The 21,210-nt window shown below is 37.5% G+C and overlaps 1 protein-coding gene across 3 annotated transcripts in view; it reads right to left on the bottom strand.

Annotated features, from left to right (window-relative positions):
* Positions 1–21,210, bottom strand: part of MED8 (mediator subunit 8) — a 49,052-nt gene that overhangs the window by 7,789 nt on the left and 20,053 nt on the right. For 2 of the 3 annotated variants that reach the window (XM_088955619.1, XM_088955621.1), the window contains 7 exons: positions 19,232–19,339; positions 19,066–19,133; positions 11,708–12,013; positions 10,267–10,323; positions 9,005–9,211; positions 1,456–1,506; positions 454–516 (listed from right to left, as the gene is read on the bottom strand). In XM_088955619.1, coding sequence (XP_088811745.1) covers positions 454–516; positions 1,456–1,506; positions 9,005–9,211; positions 10,267–10,323; positions 11,708–12,013; positions 19,066–19,133; positions 19,232–19,339 — 860 coding nt within the window. The remainder of the gene's footprint in view (positions 1–453; positions 517–1,455; positions 1,507–9,004; positions 9,212–10,266; positions 10,324–11,707; positions 12,014–19,065; positions 19,134–19,231; positions 19,340–21,210) is intronic. The other variant, XM_088955620.1, reaches the window with a different exon arrangement.

The following is a 21,210-nucleotide window of genomic DNA, read 5'->3' as shown; positions in this document are numbered from 1 at the left end:
CTACTGCTCTCTCACTAATCTTTCTCCTCTTTCTTCTTCACTTTCTCTTCTGTTCGAACCTGAAATTCCAAGACTGATAGCAGTCTTGATCATCTTCACTGTCTTTCTGGGATTGATTGGGTCCTGTTGTTCCTCAGTTTGTGTAGTTTCTTTCCTTCTTACCAAAAAAAGTATACATACCTTATACTGTATCCAACATTCCTTTACTATAATCAATAAAGTTCATCATTGCTTATCAAAACCACCACATCAGCCCTAATCACCTTGCATGGTAATTTTTCCAACTATTATTTTTCATTCAAAGTTTCTAATATTTAAAAAAAATAGCAATAAATGGGATTTTCCTTGAACTCATGATAAGGTATTTTATACAAAAATTGGTTCCATTAAATATATGGTGGGGAGGGGAACAACAGACGTCCTTTAAACTTCTAGAACATACCAAACACTAACCTGCATACGTGGCAAATGTGACTGTGATGGCATTGCCGCTGACATGTTTGTCATATTTGAAAGCTGAAATAACATAAACCACCTGAAATTTAATGTAATGTAGATAATCTCCAAAATGGGAAAACTATATACCAATATCAAAGAAGAATAATAAACTCCATGGAAATTAGAAAGGGTTTTCTCTAAATTACAGTGCATAATATATAACAACTCAAAGGTACTGTTCTCATTGACATACCCAAACCATGTTTAAATAGTTTACTCCAAGAAAAGAAACTAATCAAATGGGAAATAACCCAAACTTAGAAAGAAATCAAGAACATATCAACATATCCTACCAAAATGTCAAAAGTCGTCAAAACTAAGATTATAATAACATATTTCCTAGCTATATTGCTACCTTTCCAAAGAAAGAACCCCCAAAAGTTCCATTTTAGTCATATCTCTCAACATGTTCTCTTCCTTATCCCAAAGAAGTGGGGCTAGCAGAATGTATTCTGCTCCTATTCCACTCTATCCAAGGGCATACCTTCTCAAAGGAACTTTTTTTTTCTCACAATTTCATGAGGCAAAATATGCTACCTACACTTCAAATGGTAATCATTTCTGAATACAAGAAACTATAAAAACAGCAAAAAGCTACCCCAGTACAGAACAATAATAAGCACCATGTACTTTCAGTATTTACATTCAAACTTTTATCTCCCTGGGTCCTCAAAAATGATTCTACTCCAAATACATTGAAAATATGTTGTCATACTCCAGTAAAGTAATCTTCTCTAAGAAATCAACAAATCATTCCTAACAACCTCATGAGCTGTAATATGTCACATTAATTGGAAGTATGCCACCACAATCCAGTACAGATTTTCATCTTGTACTGTTTGTGAATATATGATGCCTGTCATATTCAGTTAAGCTCAATCATATTCAGAAGTTTAAATTTTTACCACAGAGATCCACATTGATAAAATGATAAAAATTTAAGAATCTGTTAAGAACCTCTGATGATTTTGGAGCCCATTCTTGAGTAAGTGCCCTTGGAAACTTGCTCTGCACTCAAGAAAAAAAGGGTACATAGATCCCATTTCATGAAAATCAAATTTCCATTGGAGTCAAATGACAATATTTGACAGTACGATCTATAAAAAACGTAAACTTTACTTTTTTTTATTCATAGTAATATAATTAATATCGTTCACTGAAATTTAGCTAGTTACAGCCCTAGGTGGCAAGGTTCTCTAAATAAATTTGAAAAATGACTGCAAATCATTTAAACACTAAAGAAGTCACAAGAAACAACTCAACTGTCCAAAATTTCTACCTAACATCCACTTATATTTTAGATCCCAAAAAAGGAAAGGAAGACATTGTCCAATATATTGAAATGCTGTCATATATCTAGAAAAGATATTTCTGAAGAGTTAAGACTTTTGACCATTGTTAAGATTCATGATTTATCGAAAAAAATGATGCTTTCATGCTAAATCCCCAAAATGGATGGAACTCTTCTTTGGTTCTCCATGGTTTTAGGATACCCTCCTAGATTTGTCTCTTGCCTATTGATGATTTGATGCTTTCTTGCAGCTCTAATCTTATTGTCATACCTAGAGAGTGTGTATTTTTTCCTTCTGATGGGTAAAAGTATAATTTGTATTCATATTAGTGTTAGAAAAGACAGAGGGAGAACCTTCCATACAAAAATAAAGAAAGACAATCCAGTCTTATACAAGTATGATACAACCTAGCATAAGAGAGACATATATTATACATTAAAAATGATGGAAAAGAAAATATAGTCAACCAGTAATATGTAAACAGGAAACTGAATCCCCTCAAAATAGAAGAGAATGAGAAAGGAGTAGCTATTAGCTAATACTGTCAGCTGCATCTCTCTTACACATAGGTCTTGTTACAACTAACTTTCATGTTTCTCTGTTTCCTTTTTTTTCTTTTATTGATTTCTCTCTTTACGAATTTTGTCCTTGGCTCAGAAGAACATCCAGGAGGCCACAACAAAGGAATTACCAAAAGAATGTTTTTTTTTTTTTTGATGAATGAAAATAATTTATTAAATCAGAAATATGAGGCAATATAGGAGACCCAAGATGAGGCACGAGTTGTTACCTCATCTAACAAGTATTACATCAAATTAAAACAGAGTTGACCAGAATTAACCAGAACTAAAATTACAAAGCAGCCCAAAATAAATGTTCCCTTGAAGCCCCTTGCTTAGCTAACCCATCTGCTAAGGAATTTGCTAATCTTACCACCCAAAGAAGGGTAACAGTCATGTTTCTTGTGATCCAGTTGACTTTTCTTAACATATCTCTATGTCGCCACATAGCTGAAGCTGGTTCTGTCAGCCATCCCACAACAATCTCAGATTCCCCTTCAACTACCAAGTTCTGAACTCCTAATTGTTCTGCAATCTGAATACCTTGTACCACCACTAACATCTCAGCTCTATTGGAGTCTCCTATTCTCACGGGGCCTGAAAACAATGCTAATATTTTGCTTTCATTATCTCTCAGCACCCCTCCTATCCCCAATGGGCCTGGATTTCCTTGGCTGCTTCCATCAAAATTCAGCTTTACCCATCCTTCAGGTGGAGGCATCCACACTACAGATTTCCTGTCCTTCCTTTTATGGCTGTTATCCACCGCTATCCAGTTTCTCCAAAGATCATCAAAGGAAAATGTATGAAATAAGTCCATGGTTCTTAACCAATGAATGGCCCTAGTTAAGATACAGTCCTCAACAGCTTGAGTGCTTCTTTCCTCCTCCTTAAATACCCTTGCTTTCCTTTCTTCCCAGATTGTCCACAAGGCGGCTGTTCTAAGACATCTCCACATTATTTTTCCTTTTTTTGTAGGCACACAAAAAAGGAAGGATCGAACAGTTGACTTAAATCTGTGGACAGCAGATTCCACCTGCACCCAAACAAAGAGAAAATCCAACTCCAAATAGCACTAGAAAAGGAACAAGATACAAGTGAAAGATATCCTCACCACTAGCCCTGTAAAGTATATACCAGTTAGGGAACAAACACAAAGAAGACCTTTTCCTCTACAAACACACCGGTCTAGGCCATATCTCCTTGGTTGGAAAACCCCCCTGTCCCTGGGAAGAGCAAAGGGATTTAAAAAAGGAAGCACAGGTGAAGTAGCCTTTTGGGTGAGGGGACCATAATCTCACATCCAAACTAAGGGGGTCCAAAAAGACACAGCCAAGAAGGGACAACAGATCTGAAACACTGTTAAGTTCATCATCCCTCAAGCCTCTACAAAGGCCAAAGTCCCAACTTAAGGAGGGGGGTGAAATAGGAGATGGGAGAAAATGAGAGATAGCTTTTTCCTTGTAAAGGGAAATAGAATAGAGAGACGGGAATTGGTCCTTAAGGGCAACGTTACACACCCAAATGTCTTCCCAAAATAAAACAGAGGTACCGGAATTGACATCATACCTGACAAAGTTGAGAAACTGGGGAAGGATACTCTGGATTGCTTTCCATGGGTAAGCCAACGTAGCTTGACGTAATACACCCGCATCCCATCCATTTTCCAGTCTACCATGTATATTAGCTATCACTTCGTGCCACAACCTCTCCCTTTCTCTAGGCCATCTCCACAACCACTTTCCTAAGAGAGCTTTATTCTTGAGAGTTAACCTTCCTAGTCCCAAGACACCTTCCTCTTTACTCCTACAAACTATTTCTCAGTTAACTAGCTGGTTTTTCTTTTCCTCCCCTGGCTCCCAAAGGAAATTTCTCATTAATCTCTCCAACTTCTTAGCTTCCCCATTAGGAATCTTGAAAGCGGAGAGAAAATAGACCGGTGGGTTAGCTAGGGTAGCTCTCAATAGGGTCACTCTAGCCCCTATAGAGATGTAGTTCTTTTTCCAAGAAGTTAATCTTTTCTCAAACTTTTCCAACACTGGGGTCCAAAAACTACTCTCTTATGAGTTAGCCCCTAGAGGGAGACCTAAGTACTGCAAAGGCCAAGTGGAGACAGAACAACCTAAACAATCTGCCACAGACTAAATAATCCCCTCATTCATATTAACACCTACCACACAACTCTTCTCCAGGTTTATTCTCAAATTTGATACCTCCTCAAAGTGTTGTATCAATGCTCTGAGATTCTTCACTTTTTGCCTGTCACCCCCTTTATTGAAGCACTCAAAAAAAGTAAGGGCATAAATATACTGGTTATAGCTTCCTAAAAGGTAAGGTGGGTCAGATAGAACTGAACTATTGGAATACTCTTCAGGTCATGTTCAACTACTGTTAGGGCCTTCAGTCAGCGACTAGTAATGCCAATTCCCTACAAGCCAAGGCAAGAGCCCTTCTAATGGGCACATGCATAGAAAATTAACTCCATTCCTCCTTAGCCATGTAGGGAGATTAGGCTAATTCAATTAGATGAAGCCAAAGGGTGGGTAGTGGCCTTGCCCTCTTTTTAAATGAGATGACAGAAACAGTGATAAGTAGATAACTGCAGATATGATGGATCCCAAGGGATCTGAAATCTCTAGCAGATGGTCAAGCCAAACCTAGAGTCTGGAAGGTATTTTCGTATGGTGACAGCTCTTAACCAGATCATTTTTTATGAGGGATGGGTTGCTTGATCATATTACTTGGAATCTTTGTGCATCCTCTCATGTACAACCTTCGATTTTGTTATGTAATTTAATACATATTAGTTACCCTTTCACAAAAATAGAAAAAAAAAGATCTCTAGGTAAGTTGTCCAAATAAATCAATGTAACCCTACTAGGGATATGGGGAAACCAAATTAAAGAAATGGAAAAGGGCTTCCCACATTGTTTTACATTTCTCCTGGAGAACACTTGTGTCTTGCTAGAGAGGGAAGCACTTATTTTTTAATGGTGTTCAGCAATCAAGATAAGAAGTGCTTCTAGCAAAGCTGGACTGCTGGAGTCACTTTCTTTCTTCAGATTCTGAAGGCCCAAAATTGGTACTCATGACTTTTGACATCTACATGAAGTAGACAATTTAAACATGTGCTGAGATGTTAATAACTTAACATTAAGATTCCATATCAATTTTCTAAACTACACCTACAATACTTCTAATAAATTTTTAAGTGACTAATGCAGCTTATGTACAAAATCTGCTTCTGCGTAAAAAGAAACCACCAAAAAAACTATGGAGAATCCCTTCCCATTTTATAGGTGCTTCCATAAAGTTCTTATCCAGAAAGGCATATGAAAACCAAGAGAAAGTTTAAAAACAACCTTAGTGTCCACGTGTTCTATTATACATGCAAACTGATGTTTTTACCACTTCAAAAACCAAATAAGAAGGCCCCTGCCTACCAGATAACAAACCAGTCAAAGGACTTCACTTTGCATGGCATCTTTACCTTGACAGTATTCTTACAATAAAGCACCTGAAAAGTAGGGGGTTTTGTTTGGAAAGACTGTGCATTATGTGTGGCAATCATGAAGACACATCCATTCAGAAATTGCAAAGTAGCAGACTTTATTTAGGGGTTCTTTGCTGAATTATTTGGTAGGACTAGACATTAACCTGATAATCCAAAAGAGATCTTTTCGAAATGACCAGATTTTTCTGGAAGAAGTCACAAATATATTGGAGTACAATTTTTGCATTCTGTTGAGGAACATGGAGAAAAAGAAAAAGAATTTATAAATGAAAATCTACAGACATTAGAAAAGTTGTGGCTGATATCAAGCCTCTCATTAAGGATTGGTTACTCACTCATCCTAATTTAGATATGCATCTTGATTTTCATTTGGAGCTGATTTATGATCAATACTGGAAATGGATGATGGTAGTTGTATTATTGTAAACTTGTTGGTTTGTATTATTATGTATATTTTTGAGAGCTTGGCTGAGTTAGACCTCAGCATGGACCAGGTTGTAATCACTTTCATATTTTATTTTAATAAAAGTTTTTCTGTTTTCTTTTCTTTAAAAAATAATAATAATAACTTCACCAAATGAAAACCATTAGGGTTCACCACCAACACTCATCTAGTTTTCATGTCATTTGAGGAAAAATCCTCCACCAAATGAGTCCACATCCCAATAGTTGAGACCTGAGATATCTCCAAAGTCTAGGAAAGAAATCAGCATTCTCTATCACCCATTTATTAAAATTCTTCGCCACCTCCTCTCTATACATGGTCAAGGATAAATATCATGGAGAGAGTGCACCAAACAACTCTATCCCAACCAAATGTCCTCCCAAAGTTGAATCTGATCTTCTCCAATTTCAAAAAAGATTAACCAATCAAACTCATCAAACATCCTTAATTCTCCACACACTAATTAGGTACCTTAAACTTCTTGACTCTCTCATCTTAATTGAGAGTTGCCATAATTACAATAAATGACTTCTATTCATAGGCAATCTAATCCTCTGTGTATCCACAAAACAACTTCCTAGAAAAGGCTTTACTGGATTGTAGACAATCAAATGCAAAATAACTTTAACAAAGCATTTCTAGTTTACTATCAGAAATACCACACACACACACACATACATATACAAAATAGACTTAAGAGTCTTAATAGGACTTTTTGGGTATCACACCCAAAACTATAAATCTCTCTTAGAGCAGTTGTGGCACACAATCAAGTATTGCAGCAGCAGCAGTAACTCTTAATCTATTCAACCTTACTTCAAAATTATAAAGATTAAAACTATTTATTGGTTATTAGAAGGGGGGTTGTGCAGCCAGCGTAATAAGGAAATTACAATTCTACTCCTGTATACAAAGTGCAAAAGAAATATTAATAAATCTTAAACTATAGATATGGTAGCAGGAAGCTATCAAAAATATTCTTGAGCCCAAAAAAATTAAAGCAACAAAAGAAAGACATACTAGACCTTTGAACCCCCTTTGACTTCCTAAAACATCTTTCCCTTTTTCTTTTTTCTTTTTATTCTTGTTCTTTGAGAGAGGGAGAGGGGGGAGAGAGAGAGAGAGAGAGAGAGAGAATACTGATCATACTAAGAAATAAAACAAAAGATTTATACAGAAAGACCTACATTCTACAATGACATAATAATGAAAGGTATACAGTATACAGCCTGAAACCTATATCTTGCACTCACACACACACAAAGACCTTAAAGAAGACAGACATAGAGCTTCAACACCCAAAAGAAATGGAAAAAAAAAAAAAAGAAAAAACAAAATACTATCTATGATCCATCCAGGATATTATGGTTTTAGAATCCCCTTACCAGTATATCAGTAAATCCAGAACAACTACCAATTTCAATCCTTGAATAACAGCTTCAAGATCTGCTTCAGTGGATTGCCAATTCCTATTAGCCCAGAGAATGCCATTTTGGCTTCCCCAATTAAATCTCTAAATGCACCCCCTATGACTAAATCACCAGGATCCTCAAGAGTACAACCATCAAAGTTCATTTCTATCCTGTTCCACAGAGGAGGTGACCAAGGTATGCTAAGTGTAGCCCTTCCCAGTGAGGTTGATGCCACAATTGACCATCTTAGAAAACCATCCATAGCAAAGGAGCATTCTCTATTCCTATTAGTGCATCCAATGGTTGAGATTGATTCAACAAGACCTTAGCATTATATTAGTTACATTTTTAATGAATAAGGATATAATCATTGTTGATTAATCAGAAAAAATAGATAAAGAAGAGGGAACAGAAGGAATGGAAGAGAAGTAGAAGAGGAATAAGAATAACAGTAGTGTAGTAAATCTATCTTAAATCATGCACCTATTTTATTTATTTATATAATGATGTATGAAAATTACAAGAAAGCTCCTAATGCTCCATGTAATTATGTAATTTGAAATAAAGTTTGCATGGCTAAAATACCCCTAGACTCTCAAGCTGAACATAGATATCAAACATGCCTAGCTTGCTAGGATTTTTAACATGGACAGACATGCTTAGTCAAACAATCAGCTACTTGGCCTTTGGATCTCACAAAAGGTAGATATATTCTTCCATTTGCAACATGTCCTCTAATGAAGTGACTGCCCACTTTCATGTGTTTTGTTCTGTCATGTTAAACTGGATTGTGGGCCATGTTTATGGCAACTTGATTGTCACAATATAGATTCATGGGCTTTTCAAACTGAATGCCAATCTATGTCAAAAAATTTTCAACCATGGTAATTCAGAAACACCATGGGCCATGGTTATGTATACTAGAATGGGCCATTACAAACTATTTCTTACTTCTCCATGTAAAAATAAAGCATTTGCTGTATCCATCTATCTCTAATCCCTATCACTCTTAGTAACACATATCAGAAAAACTGAGGAACACTTTGTATGAGATACTAAATATAACATTGCACCATCTTAGCTTATCCAGTGCAAGAAAAACTAAATTTCCAAATGAAGATAATCCATCTCTCTAGCAAAGCATATGTAGTACATTTCTACCCCACTCTTACCTTTTCTGAACATCAGTATTAGATATTGACAAAAAAACTAATTTTCCAAATGATATCATGTACAAGAAAATTAAAAAGAAAAGAATACAAGTAGGAGAAAATATATCTGACCATCTGAGAACTCGGTGACGGCTGAGCAGCATTGAACAATGCACTATTAGCAGTTCCAGGAAACTGGCTCAAATGACTCCGAAGCTGATTTCCTTGGTTGAGCTGACTTTGCCCAATGCTATGCTGAACATGCCCAGGCAATTGCCGACTCTGGAATGATTGATGTGTCAATGGCTGAGAAAATTGCATCTGATGTTGCCCATGTACCTGGGGAAGATAGCAGTCGTAGAAAATGCTCTAAGCATTCATTAATGCTAGTGTTATCCACTAACAAGCATTGATCAAAGGCCAAAGGAAGGTGAAAGAAAACTTGTAATCTTGGACTGTTGCCTTAACATCCAAGGGTTCCTAGAATAAGCAGAGCTAAGATGGTAATTTTTAATGCAACTCTAGTAACTGACAAAAGAAGGCTCTAATTGTAACAAGTTGATAGCAGAAGCCCCAGGTAAGAATTGTCACTATTTCATTCTACAATCTGTCAAAAAGAGATCAAAGAGGATTCCTTCACAAAAATAAGGCTATATGGCTGGAATGGAGCCTTCTAGATTATGTGACCATGATACAGTAGAATTAAATCAAAATTTGGCCAGATGACAAATAAGAGCCATAATGTCTCATGGAGCAAACTGTCCAGCGACCATGAAACAATATGCAAATCGAATTAGAAAAGTTTAGCAAGAAAGGCATGCCTATAAATCAAAGCTTCATATTGTACCCGGAAAAAAAAAACTATAAAGGCAGAATAAAAAATAATCACATTTAAAATAATCTGGAAGTGTACACAGGGAAATGTTGTGAAATGACAACAGGACCAGCAATCTTTTGAGGAGAAATCTCCAGTTATCATGAAACAATAAGCACAAAGAATTAAAAAACATATGAATAGAATTAGCTTAGAGACAACCCCAAATAGATGGGAATGAACTTAGCATCTTTGAATGGATCAAATAAAAAATAACCACAATGAGGAGAACCTCCAATAAGTGATATGCAACAAAGGGTATTAGTAGCACAAGTTAGGAGTTTCACCAAAGACTCCAAAAGAATGTTAGGCTAAAATATGCCAAGATCAAAGTAGTGAAAAAATTATTTAAAAACTTGTGATGAATGACAGTAAAACAGGATCAATATAGACAAATCCAGGCTACATCCAAATCCTTTACTAGACAAGAATTGGCTAATAGTAATACATGTGTATGAATGAAGTAACCTTGATTATTAAACAGAAACAGTCCATACAGAGGAGATAAGTGTGAGGTTACCGGCTGAAATTTCTGCTGTGTCTGGCCTGGCAAATCATGCAGCTGTGGCAGCTGGGTCTACCAAAGATAAACAAGAGATAAATTCAGTTTTTCTGTTTCAAATAGATGTAACATACAAATATTACACAAAAATAAGTCCACTCAAGTCAGTAATACAAAGAAAAAGAAGAGCACATCATAGTGCAATTTTCAATATTAACCAGAAGGACTACCAAAAAGGTTTTCCAGAAGAGCAGCTGATGCCGAAAATATTTCATGGATAAACCAGAAGCATTCTCTGAGCTTTCTGGAAGTCTCAGAACCTCACCAAAGCATTTCTTAAATATCAATGACCTCTCTTGACATATTTCCATTAGTACTGATTATATCCTCTCTGTTCACAACCCATTGTTTTTCTTTTATTTTTTATTTAGTAAGTAATATTATTTTAAGTGGAAATAGAAGCATAATTCTAGAAGTACTTCTATTTGGCTCTAACAAAATATTTAGCAAGTAATATCAATGACCTCTCTTGGACAAGATGTAGCACCCAAATCCCCTGGATCTATAGGCATTAGGGAGATTGAGAGCATTGCAATGGAGTTGAACCTTTAAATGGGTGAGAAGAACAGAAAATGGGATGGCAGATACTCTAGCTAAACAAGAGGCTGTGAGACATTAAATGTTTTGGGCAAAGCCGTAACGTTGTGATTGGGGGGAAGAACCTTCCCACCCTGTTGTAATCTTCTTATTTGGCTCTAATAAAAAATTCTACCTTTTGATCAAAAAACAATTCTAGAAGTATTCTTAAGGACAATACTGCCTATAAATTGACACAGTCTAAGAAACAGCAAAGTTCTCCCTTTAATCATACTTCTCTCATAACAAAATTAACAAAGTGTTTTACTTAAGCAATCAACTAATCTAAGGAAGAATAGTTTTGAAAAAAAATGCCTATAAAATGACACCTATTGTTTTTTATCACTTAAGATTATTTTGATGTAACAAAATGTTATAAAATGTAAAGAGAGATCACTTGTACTTAAGAAAGGCTCATGGAGGTTTTAAAATTTTGCAAAAGATAGGATGGTTTCAGAAATTTATCCGAAGTTTTGGGTAGAGAAGTGCATTACTCTGAGAACTGAGGTTGAGAAATAAAAATCAAGGTCAGAACTGCGGGAATAAGGAATTCTAATCAAGATGCATGCTCCATAACATACAATAACTTTGATGAGGCACCACAAAAGCAAAGAAATAACTGGTATAGCACCATCTTGCAAGAAAGAGCACCAAGGCACCCAATATTCCAGGTGACACTTATAGTGTCACACATCAGGCAAAACAATCAGCATAAAGAATTAATACATCTAAAACATAGTTGAATCACGTTACATTGAGTGTATTATTGTCAGTTTGATATATGCATTGCAATCCAAATATTTTCCCTAATACTAAATAGTACCTGCCCTAAGCCTGATGCAGAAGATTGTCTAAACTGTTGTTGAGCGAGAAGCTGCTGCTGATGTGGGGATAGCTGTGAGATCAGCTTCTGCCTCTGTTGTTGCTGTTGTTGTTGTTGCTGTTGCTGTTGTTGTTGTTGCTGCTGCTGTGTTTGTTGTTGAGGAGAAGGTGTATTCATTATATTTGCTCCAGATCTTGGTGAATTGGCATATGACAGCGGTGATGCAGATGTACCATCAAAGGAAGTGGCACCAGCTGTACCAGATGGAGATGGAACTGACCTCCCTATAAGCTGTGCTCCAGTGCCCTGTTGAGAAGTTTTGGCTATAAATAAATTAAGGGAAAAGAGGAGCTAAAAGTATGGTGCATCTGTTATTCATAAAACTTCTTATAGAAACCACTAGCACCAAGGAGAAAAGAATTCCAATAGAACAAGGATCTGTTTGAAGCTACTTTTCCTTTAGGTCTTGCTTGTTTTCCAGGATTTATCAGGGATAGGTTGATCAAAGGGGTAAATTGACATCTTACCCACATTCATTTTCCGCTATACTGAGCCCCACGCTACCCAAGGGTATCAGTTACCCGATACCCTCCTTACCCACTTGCTGATTGAAGTTGGGAATAAGAAGATGCACATATTATGACCTGGTTTGGAATAGTATGGAACCTAAGATTTGTGTGAATTTTATGTTCTTAGATACAGCCAAGAAGATTTTGGACCATGCCAAGAAGTAGCACTCTAGGCAAAACAATACTACTAGAGTGTATCAGCTTTATCAGGAGTACTTCAATCTGTAGCGGGGTAATCAAAGTCTTGAGGAATACTATGCTAGCATGAGGAATCTTCGTAATGAGCTAAATGTGTACCATCCCCTCACTTCTGATGTTAAGATTCAGCAACAACAGAGAGAGCAACTCAATGTAACCAGATTTTTAGTAAGGCTGAAACTTGAATATGAACCAGTGAGAACATAGATACTAGGTAGGTCTGCTCTTCCCTCTCTAGAAGAGGTGTTTGCACGTCTTCGAAGGATCTCTGTTGGACCTACAAAGAACTCTAATATCTCTGATAGGTCTGCCTTTGTAGTGATGAGAGGGAGGAGGTCATGGAATCAGAGGTGGAGGTCGAGGAGTTCAGCCCGGTCGTGGTGGTAGTGGTGGACCCGTGTATAGTCATGGTGGTGGACCCGTGTATAGTCATGGTGGTGGACATATTGGAGGCCAAGATTCAAGAGGAGCTCGTGGCAGAGGACATAGTAATGGCCCGAGGAGGTGTACACATTGTGGTTATGGAAAGACATTATCAATTTTTGTTATGATTTACATGGCCCACCTTCATTTTGGGCAAATCATGCAGTGGCTAGATATGATAGTTTAAGATAGGATATTCAGCAAACTGATTAGATGCCTTCTACATCTATGGATGCCTCTGAGAAGGAGATGATGAGTGTTCCACGTGATGAGTATGAGCGCTTATCTAGGCCACGTCTCAACAGAATACAACTACCCTAGCACATTCAGGTATGGCTTGTCTAGCATCCAAACCCTCCCAATGGATTATCAACTCTAGAGTTTCCGATTATATGATTGGGACTCCAAGTGTTTTTTCCTCTCTTTCTCAGTGCTCCACATCACACTTTGTTACCCTTGCTAATGGTTCCACATCTTCCATATGTGGTGTTGATAATATTGACATAGATTCTTTATCCTCGTCCTCAATTTTGTATGTTCTCAAATTTCCTTTTAATCTTATGTGTACTAGTAAGTTGACCAAGTCTCTTAATTGCTCTATCACCTTTTACACTTATTCATGTGTTTTTTATTTCAAGACGAGGATGAAGATTGGTGAAAGGCATGAAGCTAGTGGACTGCATTATCTTGATGATGGTGGTGGTTCATCAACGGCTCTTCAAACATCTCTTTCTCCTTTTCAGTGGCATTGTAGACTTGGTCATCCATTGCTTAAAGCACTTAAGTTACTTGTTCCATCCTTGAGTTGTCTTTCTGTTTTGGATTGTGAGTCATGTCAGTTAGGGAAACATCATCGTGTTCCCTTTAGTCCTAAGGTTGATCATTGAATATCGAGTCCTTTACTCATTTTTCTATAATTCATTCAAACATTTGAGGTCCAAATAAAAATAGTGTCATACAATGGTTATAAATACTTTGCAATTTTTGTTGATGATTATTCAAGGATGATGGGCTTTATCTTATGAAGTAAAGGAGTGAATTGTTTTCCATTTCAAAAAAATTTATGCTGAAATCCGCAATCAATTTGGTGTACACATTAAGATTCTTCGTTCTAAAAATGGCTCAAAATACTTTTATACACCATTTCAGGAGTATTTGGAACAACATGGCATTATCCATCAAACCTCATGTACTCACACCCCACAACAAAATGGGGTGGCTGAGAGAAAGAACTACCATCTTTTGGAAACTGCTTGGTCCCTTTTGCACCATATGAATGTACCAAAACGTTTTTGGAGTGATGTTGTGCTTACATCTTGCTTCCTTATTAACCAGATGCCCACACTCATCCTTGAAGGTCATTCTCCTTTCACCATTTTGTTTCCTACATTGTCCCTGTATTCTCTTACTCCCTGGGTTTTTGGGTGTGTGCTTTGTCCATAATCTTGGGCCTAAAATGGACAAATTAGATACATGACCCACTAAGTGTATCTTCCTTGGCTATTCCCGGACCAAGAAAGGGTATAAGTGTTATAACCCCAATTCCAAACGTTCATTTGTGTGTCCTAATGTTACTTTCTTTGAGTATGTTCCATTTTTTTTATGGGTCAGGTGATGTTTCTTCTTCTCAACCTCCTCTTCTAATTCCCGTTGAGGACCCCATTCTTCTTGTTCCAGTTGTGACTAAGTCTTCGCCTCCAATGCAGCTTCCTATTGAACGGCCACCCATCTACCAAGTGAATACACATCGACATGTACCAACTCCCTCCTCTAACTTCTTCACCGTTGACAGATCCGGTAGTTCCAACGCCAGCCCCGCCCCCTGTTTCGAACCTTGATCTTCCTATTGCCTTGCAAAAAGGTAAATGCAGTTGCACACTTCATCCTATTTCAAATTATGCTTCTGTATCTCACCTTTTCTACTTTCCATCGCCAGTTTGTTTCTATGTTGTTTTCTATTTCTACTCCTACGGATGTTTAGAAAGCCCTTGCCTCTCCAAGGTGGCGCCATGCAATGGAAGAAGAACTCTCAGCTTTGGCTCAATCATACGTGAGAGCTCACCACGCTCCCTCCTTCTAAGCATGTTGTAGGTTGTAAGTGGTTTACACTGTTAAGTATTTACTTGATGGTAGTGTAGAGTGGTTGAAAGCTTGACCGGTTGCCAAAGGTTATTCCCAAATGTATGGTATTGACTACACCGAGACCTCTCTTGTTGCTAAAATTGGTTCAGTTCATGTCCTGATATCTCTATCTGCTATGTATGATTGGTTCTATTTCAACTTGGCATCAAGAATACCTTTTTACATGGTGATCTCCTTGAGAAAGCCATTTATGAACTTAAATAGTCCCCTCGTGCATGGTTTGGTAGATTCAGTGAAGTGGTAAAGAAGTTTGGCAGGAAACCATGTTAAGTTGATCACTCGGTATTTAACTATGATTCAAGTGTTGGAAAGATTTTATCGATGGTATATGTAGATGACATTGTTATTACTGGTAGTGACAAGTTGGGGATTGATAGGCTAAAGACCTTTCTGCAGGATCACTTCCAAACAAAAAACCTTGGTAAATTGAAATATTTCTTGGGGATAGAAGTAGCAAGGTCTAAGCAAGGTATTAATCTATGTTAAAGGAAGTATGTCCTTGAATTATTGAAGGAGACAGGATTGTAAGGTGCCAAACCAGCTGAAACACCCATGGAACCAAATACCAAGTTGAGTAGTGGTGCAGGTGAGGAGTTTGAAGATCCCGAAAAGTATAGGAGGGTGGTAGATAAGTTAAACTACCTAACCATTACTCGGCCAGATATTTCATTGCATTTAGTGTGGTGAGTCAGTTTATGCAGAATCCTCGGGTTCCGCATTGGGATGTAGTTCTAAGGATTGTATGGTATTTGAAGGGAGCTCTTGGCCGTGGGTCGCTATACAAGAGTGGAGGAAGTCTTGAAATAGAGGGATACACTGATGTTGATTGGGTCGGTTCTGTATCTAACAGAAGGTCCTCTTATCCAATTACACCATTTATCCCCAAATCCACGTCTTCTTGACATCTCCAGCAGGAAACTCCAATCCACTAAGTCATAGGCTTTCTCCAAGTCCAGTTTGCAAACAAATCATTTCCTTCCCAATCTCCTTATCTCTTCCACACACTCGTTTGCAATAAGGATCTGATCTATAATTTGTCTATCCTGTATAAAGGCTCCTTGTGCTTGGCTAACGAGAGAGGGGAGAACTGCTTTGATCCTTCTAGAGAGCACTTTTGTCAGAATCCTATAGATGCTTGTCACCAGGCTAATTGGCCAAAAATCTTTAGGGTGTCTAGCATCATTCTTTTTGAGAATTAAGGCTATAAAGGTGGCATTGATTCCAGGACTCACAAAATGTTTATCCTCAAATTCTCTAAATACTCCAATTAAGTCTTCTTTGACTATGTCCCAACAGTCCTGATAAAATGCCATCGTAAATCCGTCAGGACCCGGTGCCTTAGCCCTATCCATAGAAAAAACAGTTTGTTTAATTTCCTCTTCCTCAATCATTCTTTCCAACCATCCCTTATCTGTTGGGTTCAAAGTTAGCCAATTCTCCTCCCCTACTATTAACCGATTCTCTAAGGGTCTTTGAAAGATGGATTTGAAGTGATCCACAATCCTACTGGCAATCTCTTCTTGGGAGGTTATCTCCACACCATCAACCTCAATCTTTAGTATCAAATTTTTCCTCCTTCTCCCATTAGCCAAAGCATGAAAGAAACTGGTATTCCCATCCCCTTCCTTGATCCACTTATGTCTGGATTTTTGTCTCCAAGAGATCTCCTCCCTCAACAAAGTCTCCTCTAACTCCTTTTTCAGTTTCCTCCTCATTTCTCTGTCTTGCTCATCCATCATCCCTTGGGATTCTTTTGCATCTAACTCCTCAATCTGAACCAATAATCTAGCTTTTACCTCCTCCACTCTTCCAAATTGATCCTTATTCCATTCTTTTATTTTTCCTCTCAACCTTTTTAATTTTTTGTGGAATCTAACCCCTTCCCATTTCACTTCTCTCATCTCTTCACTCCACCATTCCTTAGCCTTAGGCAAGAAGTCCGAGTGTGTCAGCCACATATTTTCAAACTGGAATGGTCTAGGTCCATTACCAAGAGGTTCTTGTCCTACTTCTATAGGGTAGTGATCAGAGGTTATCCTAGATAGGGCCTTAGCCACCAAACCTCTCTAGTGGCTCTCCTAACCCTCATTAAATAGGAATCTATCAATCTTTGAGCAGGTTGGGTTTCTTGGAAGTTGGACCAAGTGTAGGTAGCCTGTAGTAAAGGAAGCTCCCGTAACTCACAGGAATTTATGAAGATCTGCGCTAAGAGCCTCCTAATTCAATTAGGTGTGGTTATCTAAGGCTAAGAAAAAAGAGGAGATCGGAATCTGCTTCAGATCACACTACTCTTGTTGCCCCAGAAACCCTAGTTCATTCTCCACCTTGTAGCTGATCTTGATCAGTCTTGATTTCTGATTTTTTACAAGAAAACAACAAAAAATTTCGTGCTCACCTCCCTTGTTCGATCCATGGTGTTGGATCACAGTTTTGCTAAAACCTGTGTTGTTGAACCGGCTTCAATTCAAGTTGTGCCATCTTTAGTGGAAGCTGGTTTTGGTATTCTCTTTGGGCATGAACTACCACTTTGGGAGCTACACTTGTGGATTCCGTATCAGGTATTTCTCTCCCTTCCTGTTGGTTTAAAATCTGGTCTGATTTCGGTGCAAGAACAATCCTAGAAAAAATTGTTTTTCTAAAACTGGGAATACGATTCCCGGAAGGGTAAAAAGAAAATTTTTTAAATTTCGCCCAGCCATCTAGCATGGTTCGGCCATCCATATGATGGATTTCACCTTCCTTCAGTTATTAACCATGGTTGGTCCCCACCAACTCACAACTTCATTAAGCTGAACTTCGATGGAAGTAGTGCAAGCAACCCAAGTCCCTCAGGTATTGGTGGTTCTTCAGGAGCAAGATGGGCAACATCATTGGTCTATTCTTAGGGCCAATTGATGTTGGGGATTCCTTGAGGGATGAGATGTTGGGTTTGATGGAAGGAGTACAAAGAGCAAAGGAGATGAACATCAACAAGTTGATTATTGAAGGAAATTCAAAACTGGTGGTGGGTTGGCTACAAAAGGAAGAAGCCGAATTATTGAGTTATAGTAATGAAAGGAAGAAAGTTAAATGGTTGATACGAAGCATGGATGTGAGATTTAATTGGGTCAAAAGAACAGCTAATGGCTTTGCCAATGTCTTGGCAAAACAAGGGGTGGGAAGAAATCAGTTATTTTGGGCTCAATTGTAACTTCTTCATTAAATTTGGGCAGAGTTAAGAGATTTTATCTCTCCCTCTTTGTATTTTATTTTCTGGTTTAATGAAATCTGTAGTTATTGATCAAAAAAATTACTTTTGCTATCAACACAGATTTTGGAAACCGGTAAAAGTAAATAGGTAAGATAAGATGGATTTGATTAGGTTAATTCCGCATCTTAAACAGATAGTTCCTTCCCAAGTGGTAAGCTTCTTACTTTCTTAGTTACCCTTCCCACCACTGGATTTCAAAAGCACCATCATGATCTTTCATAAATGTGAAGAAAATCAGGGTACTCATGCTCATTTATTCCACAGTGAACACAATGAAGATAGCCCTAGATTTTAACATGAGAATCAAATAGGCAGTTAGACCCAATAAAATCGAAGGTAAAATCAACAAACAGAACCTTTTACATCAAAAGTTCACTCATAACTTCAAAATGGAAGCCAACTATGTTCACCATTGTGGAGTGTGGACTAATGAAAATGGACAATGACGTTCTTACTTTATATATAACTAGAGCAGGTTTCTGGAATGGAACACTTTTTGTAACATCAATTATGGATAACAAAAAAGTCAATATCAGAAAAAGGGAGGATAAAAAGAACTGACTGACTGAGAAAAATGCATCTGCATGGTAGGAACAGAAACATTAAAATCCACTTACACAGAAACCAGAAGCAGATGAGCTAAAAGAGGATTAGTAATTAAGTGTATAAACCATGGCATAGAACCAGTACATTGAATTTTTTTCATCTATGCTAAAGCAACCACACACATTCCGTAGATACCAAGAATTAGATTCAAGTCATATCAACACTCTAACCTGTGGTACAGCTCCCTGAATGCCAACAGTGTTCGATGACAAGGGGGGCGTGTTCTTTTGATACATTCCTGCAAAAGAAATGCACACCACAAAAGCAACAAAGTTACACTAGAATTATAGGAAATATTCAGAAATTTGTAACAACAGGAAGATAGAAACTGCTTACCAGAAGCATCAGCGAAACCCTGTGTACCATCTCCAGCAGTAAGCACATCTACAAGATGTAAGGGAAGGGCAGAAGAAATGTGCCTCTGATCTCCAGGTATTCGTAATCCTGAATGTGTAAGATCCTTTAAGATTAGTAATATGGTTATCAATCAGAAAAAAGATTACTATGCACTTTGCATTTTGTGACAATGTTTAGCCCTTCAAGCAGTAGAAGTGACTTCTATTGGAACTGAATTATTTGAACTCAGTTCCATTGCTTTCAAGGTTTGTAAAGTTGTTTAGAGGGAAATGGTTAAACCATAGACCTCAATAAGTTGAGGTCTATACAAGGTTGAAAAGGGAGGTTTGGCTTTGATGGTGAAAAATGGAGGCATTAAAGAAAGGGTGGTAAAGGAGGAGAGAATTCATAAAATGGTGAAAACTTTTCATTGAAGAGAACTAGGGAAGAAACTGAGTAAGAAGGAAGAAATGATTGGTTGCAGGTGAGAGATAGCTGGAGTAGTTACATTCTTTGATCTTTTTGTTGCTTCTTCATCTTGTTAGTTTGCTTTAGGTTGTTTATTTCATTTTCTCTGGATGGGCTTGTATTATGCATACAAGAACATATAGGGACTATTTTGCAAATTGGCTTGTATAGTTGGTTGGGTTTAGGTTTAGGTATAAATGTCTAATCACCCCATTAGTTCCACTCTCAGTGAATCTCCTTGTATAGTTGGTTTGTCCATGGTTGTTTATTTCATTTTCTTTTGGAAGGGAAAGATTCTCATGCAGCTAGCTAGGACTGAATCTGGGACAAGGACAGCCTCCATAGCACAAAAAGTATGATCATATGATCTCTGCCACTCCACAACGACTGAATAAGTGCCACACATCTTTACATCTTTTTTACATGAAAAACAAACTTGCCATGTAAAAACATCTAAACTTTAGGAGATAAATTGTCAAAAAACTATCGAATTCCACTCTTTAGAGAGATTTCATTTCCTCATACTCCTTCGACTTGAAACTGCTCCACCCAAAAGGGCCATTACCGAACATTGTTCACAGCCATCCAGGGTCTTGGGAGGGGTGGACTAGATACAAACCAAACCTTGCATTTTTTTTTTTTTTTTTGCAGAAAGTGGCCACTCAAGACTAAAACCCCTTTTTAACTATAACTGAAACTTTCATTAATTAAAGTGATAAAGGAAGAGTACAATACAAATGGAGATAAAAACGGCTTATCTCCAAAATTGAAAATCTTTACAATTGATCTGAAAACAACTGATTTCTCCCAGCCCCTTGTTTTGCCAAGTAGCCAGACATGCTGTTAGCTGCCCTTTGGACCAACTGGAATCTCACATCCATATCCCTAGAAAGTCTTTTAATTTTCTTTAGTTAATCATGATACTTCCAAGGCCATTCTGTTTACTTTGTAGCCAATTGATCACCAATTGAGAATCACCTTCTACAACTAGCCTGTGCAGACCCAATTCCTTTGCTTTGACTACCCCTTCCACAACTGCAATTAATTCTGCCCTCAAGGAATCCCCATCACCAACCAGACCCAAGAAAAGTGCCACCACATGACCAAGATCATTCCTACAGCATAGTTGTCAAGGCGATGCTTAGGAGACAAGGCACCCTTGGGGTCTCGCCTCACCTAATCGCCAAGCAGTTTTCTATAGTGTATTATAACAAACTTTTATAGTCCTAGTTTTTTGAGGTTATAATTATAAAATAGACTACTTTTTTTTTTTGTGTGTGTGTGTATATACTAATTTCTTTTTGTTATTTTCTTATTTGTTAAGGTTTAATCAACACTAACATTGCTAAATGCTGTATTGAACCCTAAAAGATTTCAAAACCTGAACTAATAAGTAAGAAAGAACATAAAATGTTGTCCAATCAACACATTTTCTTCTTTTTCTTTACTAATTTTGTGTTTTGATACTTCTTTTCCTATAACAGAAATAGGGGTTCAGCCCCTACATTTTT

Source organism: Nelumbo lutea, chromosome 7 (genome assembly GCF_056320005.1).
Source record: "Nelumbo lutea isolate HS-2025 chromosome 7, American lotus-T2T, whole genome shotgun sequence".
NCBI lineage: Eukaryota > Viridiplantae > Streptophyta > Magnoliopsida > Proteales > Nelumbonaceae > Nelumbo > Nelumbo lutea.
This window is presented reverse-complemented; position numbering and strand designations above follow the sequence as displayed.